Source organism: Trachinotus anak, unplaced genomic scaffold (assembly GCF_046630095.1).
Source record: "Trachinotus anak isolate AG129_WGS33_773 ecotype Australia unplaced genomic scaffold, CSIRO_AGI_Tana_v1 ptg000002l, whole genome shotgun sequence".
Taxonomy (NCBI): domain Eukaryota; kingdom Metazoa; phylum Chordata; class Actinopteri; order Carangiformes; family Carangidae; genus Trachinotus; species Trachinotus anak.
Genome location: NW_027273853.1, coordinates 19,726,577 through 19,742,812, shown reverse-complemented (window position 1 = coordinate 19,742,812; position 16,236 = coordinate 19,726,577). Strand labels below are relative to the sequence as shown.

The 16,236-nt window shown below is 44.1% G+C and overlaps 2 protein-coding genes across 4 annotated transcripts; both read right to left on the bottom strand.

Annotated features, from left to right (window-relative positions):
• Positions 1–1,625: 1,625 nt before the first annotated feature.
• Positions 1,626–5,990, bottom strand: panx2 (pannexin 2). Its single transcript, XM_071504612.1, has 5 exons — positions 5,768–5,990; positions 3,303–4,417; positions 2,878–3,013; positions 2,320–2,505; positions 1,626–2,135 (listed from the first exon to the last, which is right to left on the bottom strand). The coding sequence occupies exons 1-5, from the start codon at positions 5,964–5,966 to the stop codon at positions 1,780–1,782; spliced, it is 1,992 nt and encodes a 663-aa protein (XP_071360713.1). The 5' UTR covers positions 5,967–5,990; the 3' UTR covers positions 1,626–1,779.
• A 5,014-nt stretch (positions 5,991–11,004) lies between these two features.
• mlc1 (modulator of VRAC current 1) lies at positions 11,005–16,073 on the bottom strand. 3 transcript variants are annotated; one of them, XM_071504538.1, is made up of 12 exons: positions 15,927–16,065; positions 15,322–15,641; positions 14,677–14,766; positions 14,438–14,491; positions 14,208–14,309; positions 13,959–14,060; positions 13,798–13,869; positions 13,593–13,709; positions 13,410–13,466; positions 12,750–12,872; positions 12,418–12,579; positions 11,005–12,139 (listed from the first exon to the last, which is right to left on the bottom strand). In XM_071504538.1, the coding sequence occupies exons 2-12, from the start codon at positions 15,577–15,579 to the stop codon at positions 12,065–12,067; spliced, it is 1,212 nt and encodes a 403-aa protein (XP_071360639.1). In that variant the 5' UTR covers positions 15,580–15,641; positions 15,927–16,065; the 3' UTR covers positions 11,005–12,064. The 3 variants fall into 3 exon arrangements, with proteins under 3 accessions (XP_071360639.1, XP_071360656.1, XP_071360647.1); XM_071504555.1 differs by having other exon boundaries at positions 11,887–12,139; positions 12,418–12,576; positions 15,927–16,073; XM_071504546.1 differs by having other exon boundaries at positions 11,887–12,139; positions 15,322–15,581; positions 15,927–16,046.
• Between the last annotated feature and the right edge of the window lie 163 nt (positions 16,074–16,236).

Genomic DNA, 16,236 nt, shown 5'->3' with positions numbered 1-16,236 from the left:
TGCTTTTGGATGCATTTTGTGTGCTTGAGTAGTCTAAAAAGGGGATTTTGAGCCACCCGGTATCATGGCAATGACATGGATTATCACAAAAACTAAGGATATTTGGATGCTGAAGTAGGAAAAATGCTGTTTCCCACTACAAGTCTTGAAGTATGTGTTTACTGAAATGCCCCAGAAGGTGAGTATAGTATATGTAGGTCCACCCATAGTGTAGGTTGGCCCCTGACCACAGCACTAATGTCTTCTACAGTAGATGTCATTTTGGAGTGTCAGTCAGTGCAGACAGTTCCTTTTTATTGAAGTTCCATGTGTAACCATGTGTGCAGCTGCAAGAAATGCATAAGCAGAGGTTGTGGTAGGCACCCATCCCCTTGTCCACTCACTTGTTCCCTGTGAAAAGTGCTAACAAACCCTATATGCTTGGTTTTACAACAAATAACAGACAAACTATTCTAACTATTTATTTCTTCATGAGTTTTTTGCCGGTCGAGCGAGTGTTAGCACAATGTGAGACAGGGCACAACAACTGAAAAACAAATTTAGATCGTCTCGGGCCTGCAGATGACCATCAAAAGCTTTGTCATCGTGTCACAAACCTTCCAGTAAGGAATGATTCAAAATCTACTCATCGCTTCTTTCATCTCACGTCACAGCACTCCCACAAGAAGCCAGCAGAACACAGAAGTCAAATACTTCACCAGTGAGTCCAGCTCCACTCATCACGATGAAGGGATATTAAAGTCTTTAGGAAGAAAACACTCACATAACTGCCTTTTTTACTAGGTTTCAAAAGATAACTAGTACCGATTAAAAACATCTGACGGCTTCTCTGAGCAGTACTGGTATTTCACGTCGTCCCACAAAGCCACACTTTCATTGTAGAGTCTGTTGTTCCTTCATAAAATCTGCCAATTTCCCTATTATTAATGACGTGCAAATATAGTTGAGTCAAGATCTTAATACAGGTTCCTAATCAATGGTGAAATCGCAATGATAAAGCCATGAAACGTGTTATATTTAAAACACCCCACAAAACACTGAGTAATATACAGTGTCTATACATGTGAAATATGATGCTTTAAGCGCATACATTATTGCCACAAATATATTGTGATCTTTTGCATATTAATTGTGCAGATCTCAACACCTGTATTGCGTGAGCTACCTTTCTACTTGGCTATTGGGATAAAGGGACTTAAGCGTTATCATATGTGTTAAAATACATTTTGTTTGAAGCCATAATGCAGTCCTCTTTGCAAATATGCATTTCTAAGGTGTCTGTCTTTTTTTTTTCTTTTTTTTTTAAGAAAGCTCACTCATCTCTCTTTGCTCTTCATCCCGCCTTTACGCCTTATTGACATAGTTGTTCGACCATGCACTGTAGCACCCTGTTGAGTTATATCACTGCTGGTTTCATTGGAGGGTGGTAAGCTGTACACAGTCATCCTGAGACATGAATGTGACATCATTTCCTACAGTAACACTCTGGTCAACACTATCAAATACACAATTTTTGTCATATTTATCCTTTCTGGATAATTTTCCCATCTAAAAGTTCAAATTTTCCTTTTTTTTTGTTTTTTTTTTCACAACCATAGCCGTTTCTCACTGTCCCAAATCTGCTCATCAGTTAGCCCAGTCCACCCATCACAGAAATGTATGAGTTAATTCAAAGAGAAGAGGTGGCTGTTGATAGGAGGAAGGGATTGACACGGTGGTCATGTGCAGAGAGTGTTGTGTTGTGTAGGTGGGGGGGGGCATTCCTCTTCTTCTCCTTCTTCAACATTCTCCAGCGGCGATGAGCTCCCCTGGTCTCTCTGCCAGTCTGTCTCTACGGCTTTCTTCATCCCCCTCCTCCTCAAAGAGAGTATGATGTATACTCAGCAGCTGGTGTGTGGGGGCTCTGGTCAGGGGTGGTGGCTGAGACGCTGGGTTTTCCGCCTGGGCAAGAGGCTCCCCTGGAGGTGGGGAGGGCTTGGGACTGAGTGGATCCTCACTGGATGGTGGGTTGGGGCTCACACCATTTACACCATTTACACCATTTACGCCATTTACGCCATTTACATAAGTAGTGGTGGGCAGAGTGACTGTAGAAAAGGTAGTGTTGGTTGATTCTGGAGAGCAAACCTTAGTCTCTGAGGAGTCAAGAGGGAAATACCGGACAGGGTATGAGAAGAGAGAAAAAGAAAGTGAAAGTTTCAAAAGAAAACAGCACAAAAACAAACAAACAAACAAAAAAAACCATCTCTGATATTGTTTTAAGGCCAACTCATTCTAGCTACCAGGTGTAGCCTAACAATAAAGAAAGAGGAGGCCTACCTGTAATTGCACCAGACACATGAACAATAGTGTGTGTTCCTTCAAGGTAGACTGTATCCAAGTTGTGCTCTGAGGGTAGAGGTTCTGTGATTGTGGCCTCCACCTTGGGTTTACGAATGGTCAGCATGTAAGGGTGAACATCCAGAGAGAAGTTGCGAGCGTGCTTTTTCTCTATCCCACTTAAATCTACAAAATAAGAAGCAGAAACTGCACTTAAAAATGCATTAATTGATTTTCTGGCCTCTTGGAGGAAGCAGAAAAAAGCTGTAAGTTAATACCATATTAAGATTATTTGGTTCATTAGCTGGTTGCTAAATTCGCCCGTGCGCTGTTTTGTTGTGCTCAGATAGTGTATATGGGTTTATGGGAGCTGAAAATTGCTGCCTGACAGGATGCTGATGAAAGCGGTAAAAGTGGATCCATAGAATAAATGTGCAGACCGTAAACCAATACAATGAGCTAAAAGACACTCTTGATATCTGGGGGGGGCTAAAGCAGCTTTAATTTGAAATGTGTTTCTTAACATGTCACAGACTTTCTGTTCGTAGAACTCCATACCTTTTGTTGATGGATGTTGTGTGCTCTTGCTGTCCAGAAGTGGTGCAATGAAGCTGTCTGCCACTGTTTTTCGTCGGAGCGGTTTGGGTTTTTCAGGCTTGGTGTTATTTTCCAGACGTGTCAGGGTTAGGGGTTCCTTAACAAAGGATAGAAAACACAGAAGTGGGTCATTATATCACAGCTTAAACTATTGATCAGGTAGCCAAGGGCAACAATTAAAGCAGCATTCAAGTGCTCTACAACTTTTGGAAGCCCGGTGTCCTAAGTCCATGTTGATATGAACTGTCTATGCTGCAGGGAACAAGTATTATTCTGTTTCTAAAGGATGGTTGGATCCTGCTTCACTTCTGTAGTCACTGATGTTTTTTTCTGAAAGAATAATGATGAGTTACAACATAGAAATTGCTGATGGGCAACCACCATACCTTAAAAGGCTGAGGAAGAGGATTTGAGGATGGGATCCATTTAATCTTCTTGCGGGGCCGTTTGATGACTAACGGCTCCCCAGCCATCTCTCCCACCCTGAGATCAGAGGGATCCATATTAGGATCGAGTGTTTGTATCCCAGAGTCCCTCACAGTGGGTGTAGCATCATGGTTGGACTGTGCAAGCGCAGCCAACAGCTGCCTGACCACATTGTCATACATGAGGTCACTTTCGTTAGTGATGAAGTCTAGCCGGTTGAGCGACTTGATGTGGTCCCTGTTCTCGTTGCAAAACATGGCCAGGATGTTGATATCACAGAACTGAGACTTCTGCCAGCGGCGCCGCGTTTTAATACCAACTTTATGCAGTTTGTCAAATACAAAATTGGACTTGCGCACCACAAACAAATGCAGCAAATTAACCAGGATGATGAGGTTCATGGTGCAGAGCAGAGCTATGTCTACTGCTGCCATGATGCGCTGCAGCTGCACAGCAGGCAGCTTACAGTTGACCCTGAGCTTTAGCTCCGAATAGCTGCTAATGTCTGGAGGCTCACCCAGCGCGCAGGTGAATTCATTCTGCCTTTGGCGGGCATAGTAGGCGCTCAGGTAGGAAATAGGGATGGAACTGAGGCAGATAATAGCCAGGTGACGTGCCAGGTAAAGCTTAGCCAGAAAGTTACTTTGGCCTCGTCTCTCTAAGTATTTCTCAAACAGGTTCTGCTCAGGGCTCTTCTCCTTCTCCGCATTCTCTATGATCTCCCTCCTCTCTCGCTCGGTTATGCCAGGTCCTTTGGATTGGATCTGCTTCTCGATCTTCGGGGCTCGGCCCTCAGCAGCTCGATGATAGCAGTTGTCAATCTCTTGAAGCAGGAAGTTGAGCTCTGAAGTGAGCCGTGTAGAGGCGAGGAACTCCCAGCCCAAAGCAGGAATGTACATGATTCCAGCAAAGGCCAGCAGGGCGTAGGGCAGGAACTTGTGTTCAAATAGTGAAGGCCAGAGATGAGGCTCCACACCAGGTACAGCATCACGCAGCTCTGTCCAGCAGTAGCCTCTTGCATACAGTGCCTGGTCTCTGGTGAAGTTGTGTGGTGTGTAACAGTATATAGACTCCTCTGAGGAAAGTACAGACAGAAAGCATCAGTCCAAACATTACTTTCACAAGTCGGATCATTATACCTCATAATATAGTTTTAGTTTACTAGCTGAAAGAAGAATATTGCAGTTCTACATCCTGGGCCTTATTTTTTGTCCAGTCTCATTAGTAATATCTGACAATATGAAAACTCTGAAAGACACAATACTCCAGTTGTGCCAGTGACAGCTTTAACAATTTTATCTAAACCACTTATTTCAGGGTTGAGGAAGGTAAACGTGCCTGAAATATCCATTGCACTGAGGAGGACACAACTACACTGAGTATAGGTAAACCATTCAGCGCTTCTGTATAGTGCAACAGATTTGGTAGTACCTTTAATACAGGCTTTCATTTCACTTCCGAATAAGTGGTTAAGGTAGGACAGTTCAATTCATTACTTCATGTTTACTTATGTAAATGTCGAGGGATGCAACTTGCAAAGATGTATTCACATTTATTTTTGTAGAAAGTATCTTGAATCTTTCTGTTCTCAGTTTCGTTTGAATTACTTCCATCTCTCTGAGAATCTTTCAGAATCATTCATCTGTTCAGCACAAAGTGCTGCGTCTCTATGACGACACTCCTCTGCCTGGCACAGACACAGGAAGTGAGAGCACTCCTTCCTGTCAAAGTTGCTCTTTATCAGTTCTGTGTCCATTGAGTATAAGTCTAACTCATTATTAAACTCAGCATTTATTCTTTTATCTTACTGGTAATAAGGAGAATATGCACAGTGACCTTACTTTGTCATAGTTAAAGAGGGCAGGTCATTGTGGTTTAACGTTTTTATTTTGCAGTTCCGAAATATCCTTCCAAAAATACACCAGTGGGTGAATACCCGAGAAGTTATCAAAACGCCCACATCTTTCTGCTGCTAAAGTTAAACACTTGGTCCCAGCTGGTTAAATGCTGCTCTGCAGAGATTCTGACTCAGCAATGAACTAACATCCCTCCCATCCATCGTTTCCTCTCTCCCTTCTAACCAAAAACCCTTCCCTTCCCCCTCCCAACAGTCCATCACCTCGTATCTCCAGTATGTCTTCCTCGCTGTTCAGCCCTTTCTAGCTCTCTGTCTGCTCCAACAATTCACTGCTCCTTTTCCTTCCCCACCTAATCTCCTACTTAAACTCCTTTTTATCACTGTCTGTCACAAAAGACACAAATGCACCTTGCAGCTTACCCATATCTTTTAGATAGTGAGTCTTGGGGTGGAGGTAAAGTGGTGTCAGACTGTATGTGTATATTCCAAAACCTGACATGAAGAGCACTGCTATAACTTAGACTCCAGCTTTGACAATGAACCCCCTCTAGTGGCCGAGCATCTCACCTGCAAAGTTCCTGGTGAAGACGAGGGTGACCAGCAGGATGGGGATGATGACCGTCCCTATAGTAACAACACGATCAAAGGGCAGCTCCAATTTGAGCTGCACCATGAGGCCGGCCAGTGCCCCGCCCTTCTCATCCTGAGAGGAGCCCGGCAGGATCAGCTCCTTCAGCTTCTCGCCGGCGAGTAGAGCTGTGGCCATGTCTAAGTTTTGATCGAGGATGTTCTGCATCCGGAACACAAAGGACGCACACTACAACCCTGCTGCAGGCTGGAGGGGAGGCCAGATGCTCCCTGCTGTAATTAAATACTCCCCAACACAGTCTGATACACACATACACCTGCACACAGGCACACACACACACACGCAAATGTGTGGCCAACTTCAGCCCCTGTCACCATGTGTGGGTAAGAAGCGGGTCATATTGTTCGGGCTGTGTTCTTCAGAGCTCTGAGTTTCCTACAGTTTCCAACAGCTCTTCCCTTTTAGAAGAACAGACATAATGTTCAGAAGCACATTCCTCAGTCGGCCTCGTCTGTGTGCATCCCTATGTTTTGCCCCGTCTCTACCGTGCCTGGCCTCTGTCCACACACTCTGTGCGGCAGGATGAGGAATGAGCTGAGTTTAGGAGGCGTCCTTGTGCTCCCCAGGGAGGGTGACTGTTGGCTGAAGAGTTGTAATGTGGGCTTCGGTCACGAGAAACTCAGGCCAATCCTTTCCTGAAAGACAGATAGCCAGTTAAAAAGGTACAGTGTGTGTATTATTTTTATAAGGGTGCAATGAGGAACAAGATGTTATTGCTGGGAACATATGTGCAATAGATAATTAGTGGCGCTTTCAAATGAGCCAAAGTGTGAATTTGCATTGTCTCACACCTTGCTCAAGAGAGCCCCATGTTCCCATTCATCGCCCTTTATAATACAGTCATGTGGCTGAGGATGTCTAATGCTCTCTCTCTGACCAGTGGAGTGTGTGATTGTGGTTACATCTGTGGGGGATGTTCGCCTTTGATGATGCAAGGACACTAAAGGCCAAGTTTAGTCACTGGGGAGTATGCTAACCTGAAATAAATTAAAACCAGAATTTATTCAGCGATTCTGACTAGCATTCTATTTGTCTTGAAAAATGAACAACCTTCCATGTTTTGGACAATGACTGTGCTAACCCAAAATGTCCCCTGCCCCTCTCTGGACTCCTGGTGGTCATTATCTCTGCGGAACAGCATGTTCACACTGGGATGTCAGGTGGATCCAGACACTTGTCAGTGGGATGTCTTGTCATGAGTGTGTGAGTTTTTGAGTGTGTGCATGAATACACATGTGCATGCAAATGCTTGTACTGTAACTGTGCAGCATGGATCAGAGGCTTGCTCTGCATGCTCATTTCACTTGAAGGTTATGTGAATGTCCTTTGTGAGGAGAGCGAATACATCACCCCTTCCCGTCAACAATCCTCACGCTCTCCCCCTTCCTCTTTTTCTTTCTCTCTCCACCACTCCCTCTGCCCTCCTCTCACTTTCCTCTCATTATACACACACGCACACACACACACACACACACACACAGCTTGTCTATGGAATCCATCAAAGATAAGCTCTCTAGTCCAGGCCTGGAAAGCACATCTAAGATCTTGCAGAGTGGAACCTTGAGACTGCAGTTTCATGAGTAAAGAGGACAGTAAGCGTACTCCTGTCAGCTCTATAGCACTCTCATCCACATGGTGAGAAAGATCATAAGGAGAGGATTCCTTTGAAATATCATCAGTGAGCATTATTCAAGGCTACATAAGTTAATTCTAACCTCGTGCAGAAGTTGGTGTTATACCTGACAAAGTGCACAAGGCAGGCTTTGTGGGATGGTAAGACATCCAGGAGAGATTTGTGCACTCTTTTCTGCACATACCGCCTGGTGTCAGTCAACGTAACTTTATCCACATCCTCACAACACTTTCAGAGGGGGATATAAACTTTGCATAATTTAAATTTAAAGAGGGCAGCATCACATTTTAGTGTAACTTCTGTTAGAGGCTGCACTGCTGTCTGTGAGCCACTGGCACGGCTCCAGTCCGACAGATTATGCCCCTCGTTGGGTGATGCCACCAGTAGTGTTTAGAGAGGGAATCCCACATTCCCTGACTACTACAGCGTCCCGCTTGGCTTTCTCCAGTAAAGCTGGCCGCAAAGAGATAGACTCCAAGACAGCAGCGGACAGAGCTCCGTTCATTCCTTATGAACTCGGTGATGGCTGAGGAGGGGAGAACTTTCAGTGCCCATGGCTCTGACACTTGTTCTCACTACAGCAGCCCCGACAATACATTCAAGAAGACATACTGTTTTAGACTAGTAGAACATAGAAGATTAAAAAAAAATACAGCACAAAGTATCCTCAGAGCTTTCTCACTGTGGGAACACCGCAGAGCATTTCATTAGGGTGAGAAGATCATTATGTCCTAGTTAGCTGGTGTTGTGTTAGGATGCTTCTCGCTGCTGTCTTCCTAACAGGTCTGCGAGTCCGGGACGCTGGGAGAACGGCAACCAGGAGGACCACGCTTCCGCCAGAGACATTGCACTGCAGAGGATCGCAGCCGCCTGCAGACGACGAGCGGTTTCAGCACCTGTGCAGCGGATAGCTCCCGAACAGCCAGCCAGGAAACGAGCCGCTACATATCAAGTGTAGCTGTTTGAATCGGTGTGAATGTGTGTGTGTGTGTGTGTGTGTGTGTGTGTGTGTGCAGCTCTCTTTCTCTGTGTCTGTGTGTATGAGAGAGCGAGAGAGAGAGAGAGAGAGTGAGAGAGAGAAGAGAAGAGGAGATCCTCAATACCTGCATCAGCTGTCTACCTGTCCACAGTGGAAAGACTGGCGGCGGAAAAAGCCACACTTCCTCCTCCTCTGCTCAGAGATCTGACGCGCATGCAGTGGGGAAGTGACAAAAATCCACTCACCATGTCTCGCTGCACCTCCCGGCACGGTAAGAGTTAATCTGCAGTGCGGGCGAGCAGCTACAGCATGTATCCGGGCACACCGGTTTGTTCCGCCTTCCCCACCCCCACCCCCCACCCACCCCCCGGACCCCCTCCCCCCTCCGCACCCCACTACCCCTCCCTTCCTCCCTTCTATCGCTACCCTCTCCGCTCCTCTCTCCTCCTTGTCCTGCCTCTTCCTCAGGAACGAGGGATGAGACAACGCATTAAGATTCTCTACAGTTCACCACATCGCCCTCGCTTTCACACCCGAATTAACGCATTGATAGCGGCCGGGATCCACGAGGACAGGTGCATTGTGGGCAGAGATGCCGAAAAGTAAATTCGATCATGTTGCAGAGATCAATTTCCTACTATTTACCATAGTGATTTCAGAGGTTTACCACTGACATATGACAAAATCTGGTTCCTGGATGAACGTTACTGGAATGTCAGAGCCGTATAATCTGCGGTAGTAAAATAAATAGTAGCCTACTTATAAATGATTTAGCCCGGGCACTAGAGCGGGATTGTCTGTTTAGGATTAAGGCTTGGCTGTAGGTGAATAACTACAAACTGGTTACCACAATTCAACCGCTCTGTTTGCACAGTCTACAACCTAACTACAAGGCGGTGACAAGCTTTCGCTGCCGTATTGATAGGTTCATCCAGTCTGTCCGTCATCTTTGAGTGTGGGGCTGGTCACAGAGGCGCTAACAATAAATGGGAAAGATGTGTGTCATTCAAACCCACTGGGTGTGGCGAGCATCTGGGTGTTTTAAATTTAATTTTATTATAATTTTTTTTTTTTTTTTTGGATCATCAAAGATAGTAGCAGCATCCCTTACTGCTGGGGTTCATGCAGCAGAAGCTAAACCCAACTCAAGCTTCTAATTAGGCAGAGCCTTGTACAGCTTATAATGGAGGAGCCATCATTTGATTGCATGGGCTGCCTGTAATGGTAACTCAGACAGTATTTAGATGGATGAATAGATAGACAGGTGAATTTAAGTTTATTAAAACAGCAGTGGCTGTGGTGATCTTGTCTAATGACACAAATTACCTTCTTAATTTACCAGTGCATCGCCACTGAATAGGGACCATTTTGCAGCATCTTGAGAAACTGCAGCATCCTCTGGCTTATGTTCATCAGGTGGACTGAGCCGCAAGTCAGTTTCTCCTCAAGCCAGTTTCTGCCGGTTAGGGAAGCCCCTCCTCTCGACGTCTGCTTCCAAATATAGTGTCTTTCTCTGTCTAGCTCTCTCATGGTAATGTTCATGTCTAAGGTGTGATACAGCTTCCTACTTCCTTACATGGTGGTATGAAGAATGTAAAAGAATGCAACAGCACATTTGGTTCAACTGCATCATCTGTTGGAATTCATTGCAACAGCTCTGCCATAAATTCTATCATTACAAAGTTAAGAATGATCCGTTTTTGTTGACATAGATGGAAATGTGTAAATTCAACTATTTATTTGTTACTGGGCCCGTAGTTAAATGTTGAGTTGTAGTGAACTACACTGTATTGACATGTTTCTAATTTTTTGGCCTCCTTTTGGCCTCTGAATATAATGTCCAGCACAATACCACCACTAACTATCACCTCAAAGCTAAAATACATGTCAATCAGTGTAAAAATTAAACATTATAGGCATCATAAAAGGCTTTATGGCAGAGTGGTTGTATTGGAATACATTAAACTGTACAGGTGTACCTACTAAAGTGGCCAGTGATTACCTGTTTCAGATTTTGGGCAAAACAGTTTGGAAACGCATTTAAAACTTGGCCGAAACAACTAATATCACCACTGAATGTTGGTGTTTTCAGGCATAATTTTATATGTAAGGGGGGCAATGGGTCCTTGTTAAATAGGATATATCATGTGCAGTATGAAATAGAGGCATGAGAGTAAATTAACAGAGGAAGGAAATGAAATAAACTGGCACAGCAAACACATTAGAGTACCATGATAATGAGAACACTATTCTCATTTCTAAACAAGAAAGCTCAGGTGTCAAGGTTTTATGCAGTAAACATGCAAACAAATAATCACCTGGAGTCGACACATCACAGCTTGACATCTGAAAAAGGATAATAACTGAACAATATTTCCTTGAAAGTTATTTCAGGATGCAGGTACTACATGCATTTGTTGCTCAATTGGTTCAGGAGTCGGCCATCCAGCCATATACACTAATACCTGTAGATATGTAACCAAGGGAACAACATTAAACAGCAAGAAAAGCAGCCATAAAACATTACACACACGCACACATAGTTGATGACAAACATTTTATTTTTCTAAAGAAGACAGAAGTTCAGTTAAGACTCTTTACAGGACTTAATGCTGCATTTCTGCAGCAATGGATGAGTTCTCTTGTGATCAGCTGTTACAGCAGCGGCCTCATGGTTGCACACCAGAAGACACAAAGAGGCCCACTGAACAAAATACAGTCACGCCAGTGCTACGCTAAGTCATTGTTCACTATTTGGAAAGAAAACCTGAAGAGAATAAAGTCTGCTACTTAAACATATTTCACGAGTTGTGCAAATCTGTCCTATAAATGTGGTTGTTTCAAAACGTTCCCAGGCCTCGACAGGTTGAAGAAAGTGAGTCAGTGGCAGGTGATGAGCCACCACACAATGCATTGTTCTCATTCTTGATCATTTTCTTTGTGTGTATAGAAAAATGTGAAAAAAAACCCATAATAACATGCACTGAGTTTGATGTATTGGACTGTATTTTCATACATACTGACATGTTTTTCATCCTACAGTAGAACGCTGACAATGTTGCCAACAAAACTGCATCCATTAAATCCGGAGTGAATTCAGGTGACACCATAAAACTTAAACCTCCTCAAGTGCTCAGAACATTTTTATGTCACGGAACATAAAAAACATAATTATTCATTCAAGGCTACCTACACGGTGTCACTGCTAAATTACTTGTGCTTATTAAACCACAGAGACAGGTTCAGTTCCCAAGCCAAACAATGCCACTCCTCACTACAGCAAGCAGGCAACAATTATAAAAACCCACAAAACAGACATCAAAGCAAAGTTCTCAGAGCATTATCTATGCAAATATCTTCATTGAAAACAAATAAGTCCCAGTCTTTGTCTTGCATTCTTTCACATTTTTTCCCCCTTACTCTGATTTTCTTTCTTTTCTTCTTTCTTTCCCTTTCTTCCTTCCTCTGAATTCATCTCTACAGCTGTTCCTTCTTCTAATGTTCTGTGTTGGGACTGTACTCTTGTGCTTGCAGCTTACAGAGTTGGTTTTATTCCTGCCTTTTGCACTTCTCGTCAAACTTCTCCATGTGCTGTTGCACTGCTCATTGGGCCATTTGGACCACGACTGCCTTCCAGGCTCTGTCTTTGTTGAAATCCTGCGTTCCATTGGATGCTTGCTGTTGAGGGAGCAAAGCAGGAGAGGGGAGAGACAAAATGTGGATGGGGAAAGGTGACAAAAACAGTGAAATCAATGATGTGTGAGGATTTTTATGTTGTCACACTAACACGCCATTTACATGAGCTATAGCTGGGGAGTCTAATAACACCTGCAACAGAATTAAATGCATCATATTACCACATTCACATATGTCTCATACTGGATGTGGGGAGACAATGAGAGAGAAAGACACATCTGTCCTTTTGTATCCTCAACTCCTGCTCCTACCTGCCTTACCTCATAGTAATGGGTCAGGGGGTGCATGCTGTCTTCACACTCTGGAGCCCCCATGCGGAGCTGACTTTTGTAGGCAGCACAGTGCACCACAGTGGCTGAAGTTAGAACTGCCTGCACCAGCAGCAGCACCATCAAAATCAGCAGCAGGATGTCATAGGACTGCTGAACCACACACACACACACACACACAGATGAAATTATACTGTTCCGAGTGAAATTTCACCGTTTCACTTTTTGTCTTCCTGTATTTCTCACGCAGAAGGAGGTAAAGGCTGGATAGGTAAAACTTGCATGTTGCATACTAGGGAACATTTTCACTTCACCGAGCTTACCTTTGCTGGAGACACTTCATGCAGAAAAATTTCAATAAAGCTGATCACACTGCAAGAGAGGAAGCCGGAGGCTGAAAACAGCAGGGGAGATGTCACACTGCTAATGGCAATCAGCACCTCCACCTGAGAAACACCAGGAAGAGAGACAAAAGAAGAACTGAGAAAAAGGGAGCAAATCAAAAAAAAAAAGGGAGAGACAGTTTGTAGACCTAAAAGAAAAAAGTAAATAGATCCAGTTTGTATAGCTGTTACCATGATTGTAGGTATGAGTGCTCACAAGAACCCTGTATCAAGTTCCAAATACCAGCAAAGAGAAATCAAAATTGGTGTTGCAAGAGGCCTTTTAGGTTAAATCTTCACAGCAGCATTTTGCACCAGAATGTAATGTTGTGTGACTGTGGATTACTGTAGAGACAAAACTTAAACTTAATGTTGCCAACAGCAACATGAGGAGAACCACTGCAGGACTAAGCCACAGATACCCACCCTGTGCCTAAGTCTTGTCGATTAGGATACTGTGATTTACAGTGTCAGAAGCGACCCTAAGATCCAACAGTACCAAAGCAGAGCACTCTCCAGCCTCACCGTACATGAAGATATCAGTAGACAGAGAAGAGCAAGACTGGGGCTCAAACAATTGAAATATTGCCTTGTACTCACCAGGCATTTGTTGGGGTATTCTGACACAACGTGGCTTGCAATAGCACTGGGAAAACACTGCAATGGATTAAAGAGCAGGCAGAAAGTTATGTCATAAGACTGATTGTGGATGACATTTTAGTTATCACACTGAGCTGCAATCTTTGTCACAATGAGAAGTAAGCTTCAGTAGGGAAAACTTACTGCCACAAGGATCCAGAAAAATGTGACAGACAAGTAGGGACCTGGTAGCAAAGCGTCCATGTTGAGGGCAATGATGCCTCCAAATACGGCGGAGATACCCACAATCACTTCAATCACCTATTAGAGACACTCCTCATTGATTGGTAAATAGACATATTGGAAGCAGACAACAAAATGATATGCAATGAAACTGAAGACTACTTACAGAATATGCTTTGAGGAGTCGTGTGGGGAACACTGCGGGTGTTATAACCACAGGTCTGTCATACGTCACCGACTGGAAGATGGACGGAAAGATCAAAAGTTACATACACACACATGCATGCACTCACACACACATACACACACACACACACACACACACACCTTCCTGTGGCAGCAGCAGTCCTCTGCAGAGCGGGCTGACAGGATGACAGTACTGGCCATTAACACCTCCAGCAAAATCATCAAGATGAGGTTAAAGTTGATCTGAGAAGACAGAGCAGGAGGGAGGGCTGAGATACAATAGCAGAAGACTGAAGAAAGGAAATAGAGAAAACCCCTTTGTTATGAAGAATAGTTGGACATGCAACCCAATTATTGGTAGCTCTCATCATGTTACTATAATGGATTTACATTGACAGCAGAGGGGTTCAGGACCAGTTTACAACCAAACCAAACCAGGCAGGTGGTAGTTACAGCAAATGTTGACACGTAGACTACTTGGAAATCTGACACCTTGAAAAAGCAAGAATGAATGAGACCTGCATTAGTATTTAGCATGGATAGTCTCAGGGGAATTCAATTAAAGCATCATTAATACATAATTATCTCTTTAGCCTTTGGTGTGTTAATTGTTTACTCACTGCAACATGTCTGTTCTTGGCAATGGCAAAACTGGCTATGGCTGCAGGGAGGCCCTGTGAAGAACAAGCTGCATTTATCTATTTAGCAGATGCTGTCTGAAAAGTATGTGTTGCTGGCATTGTGACATGACAGTCTAATCTAAACAATGTGTATAAACTCATTAAGACAGGATAGAGGTAGAGAAGCAATATCAACATGTAAATGTGACTGAGATTACTCTTGGATGATGGTCACTTACAGAGCCTGCAGCACAGCGCAGGTAGTCCATGGCAACAGGAAAGACATTTCCCAGGTACAGAGAGAAGCCAGATGTGATGAGCAGGCTGCCCTGAGGACACACACAGACACAGGCTTGCATACACACACAAATACAGATACTCATATGCATTCAACAGGTAAGGCTATAAAAGAATGCTCATACCAATGCCCAACATTTAAAAAATTCATAAACCTGGTGTAACACATTACACTTGTGAAAAGACAAACTGCTCACTTTTGAAATTCCTGACAGGGAGCATCCCCATCACATCAACCCATGTCCACTTATATAAAGTTTGGGAGTTATATTTCTCTCCTCACATTGAATGTTCATAACATCAATTTCCATCTTTTGATGATATGGCACCTGGACTATTTTAGAAAATACAATTAAGTGGAGCTTGTTTAATGTGGACACATATTGTTGCATTTTTCCTTCTTGCTTAAATGTGGAAGGACAAAACAAGATTTTTTGTCACCATCTCACTCAAATTTTCAAGATTGGGTTATACTCTCTTCAGATAAACCATTACCCCAATCTTTTAAATTTGTGTGTTACGGACTAAAAACGTAAATCTTGCAGTGTGCCTCCTCTGTAACCCTCCCTGACCATCTTTCCTCTCACCCCTATGAGGACACTGTAGAGCCAGGCCCTGTAGCTGAAGCAGGGGTGCTTTAGAGGCTCCGGCTGCGCCAGCTGCAGGTCGCTGGCCCTCACGTCCACTGTGTAGCTGTCCCGCTCGGGTCTATCCTGCTCCCCCCTGTCTGGCCTTCTCTCCGTTCCCCTGTCGCCCCGTCGTCCCAGCGTCCCGCTGCCTCTTTCTAGGGTGGACACGTGGCTGTAGGTGAACTCCTCTCTGGCTGACAGCTCCTCACGCTGCATCTCTGAAACAAGTGGTGTTAATTTTGGACAGGATGGGAAACAACCAGTGAGGACTGCAGCCTCTGGGACAGGAAAAAAAAAGAAAAACACAACAGTGAAACTTGAAAGATATAAAGGAACAACTACAAAGGTGATTTGAATGAATGTGCTGCTGAGTCCTCCAACATGGAAATTAAGAGAGAAAAATCAATGAAAAGTGCACTGAACTAAAAAAAATGAGCCACTGGCTACTTATCGTGCGGCATGACAAAAACAACCCCCTCCTTTTTGTCTGCTCAAGCCAGGAGGTGAACACTTATTCCATCTTTCACTGTTTCTTTTTCACACTTCACTCCCTCCACGCTCACCTGTTGTTGAGTCTCCAGCAGAATCTCCCCAAATATTGTTCAACAAAGGTATCCTTCAGCAACTGAGATCAAACCACCACATGGAAGACAACTTCTTTTTGTCTGCTGCTCCTTCTGCTCCCCATGTCTCTCTCCCGTTACACTCACGCCCCCACCACCCCACCCCACCCCTCTTCTCCCCTTTTCTCTCTCCTCTTACACCATGTTTCTCAGAAACACTTCTGAAAAAGTTTTTTTTTTGAGTCCTTCAAAGTGTGGAGCTAAAACACTTGGCTCTTGTGCTTGCCAGCCTGCTTTGTGCCAAAGGGAG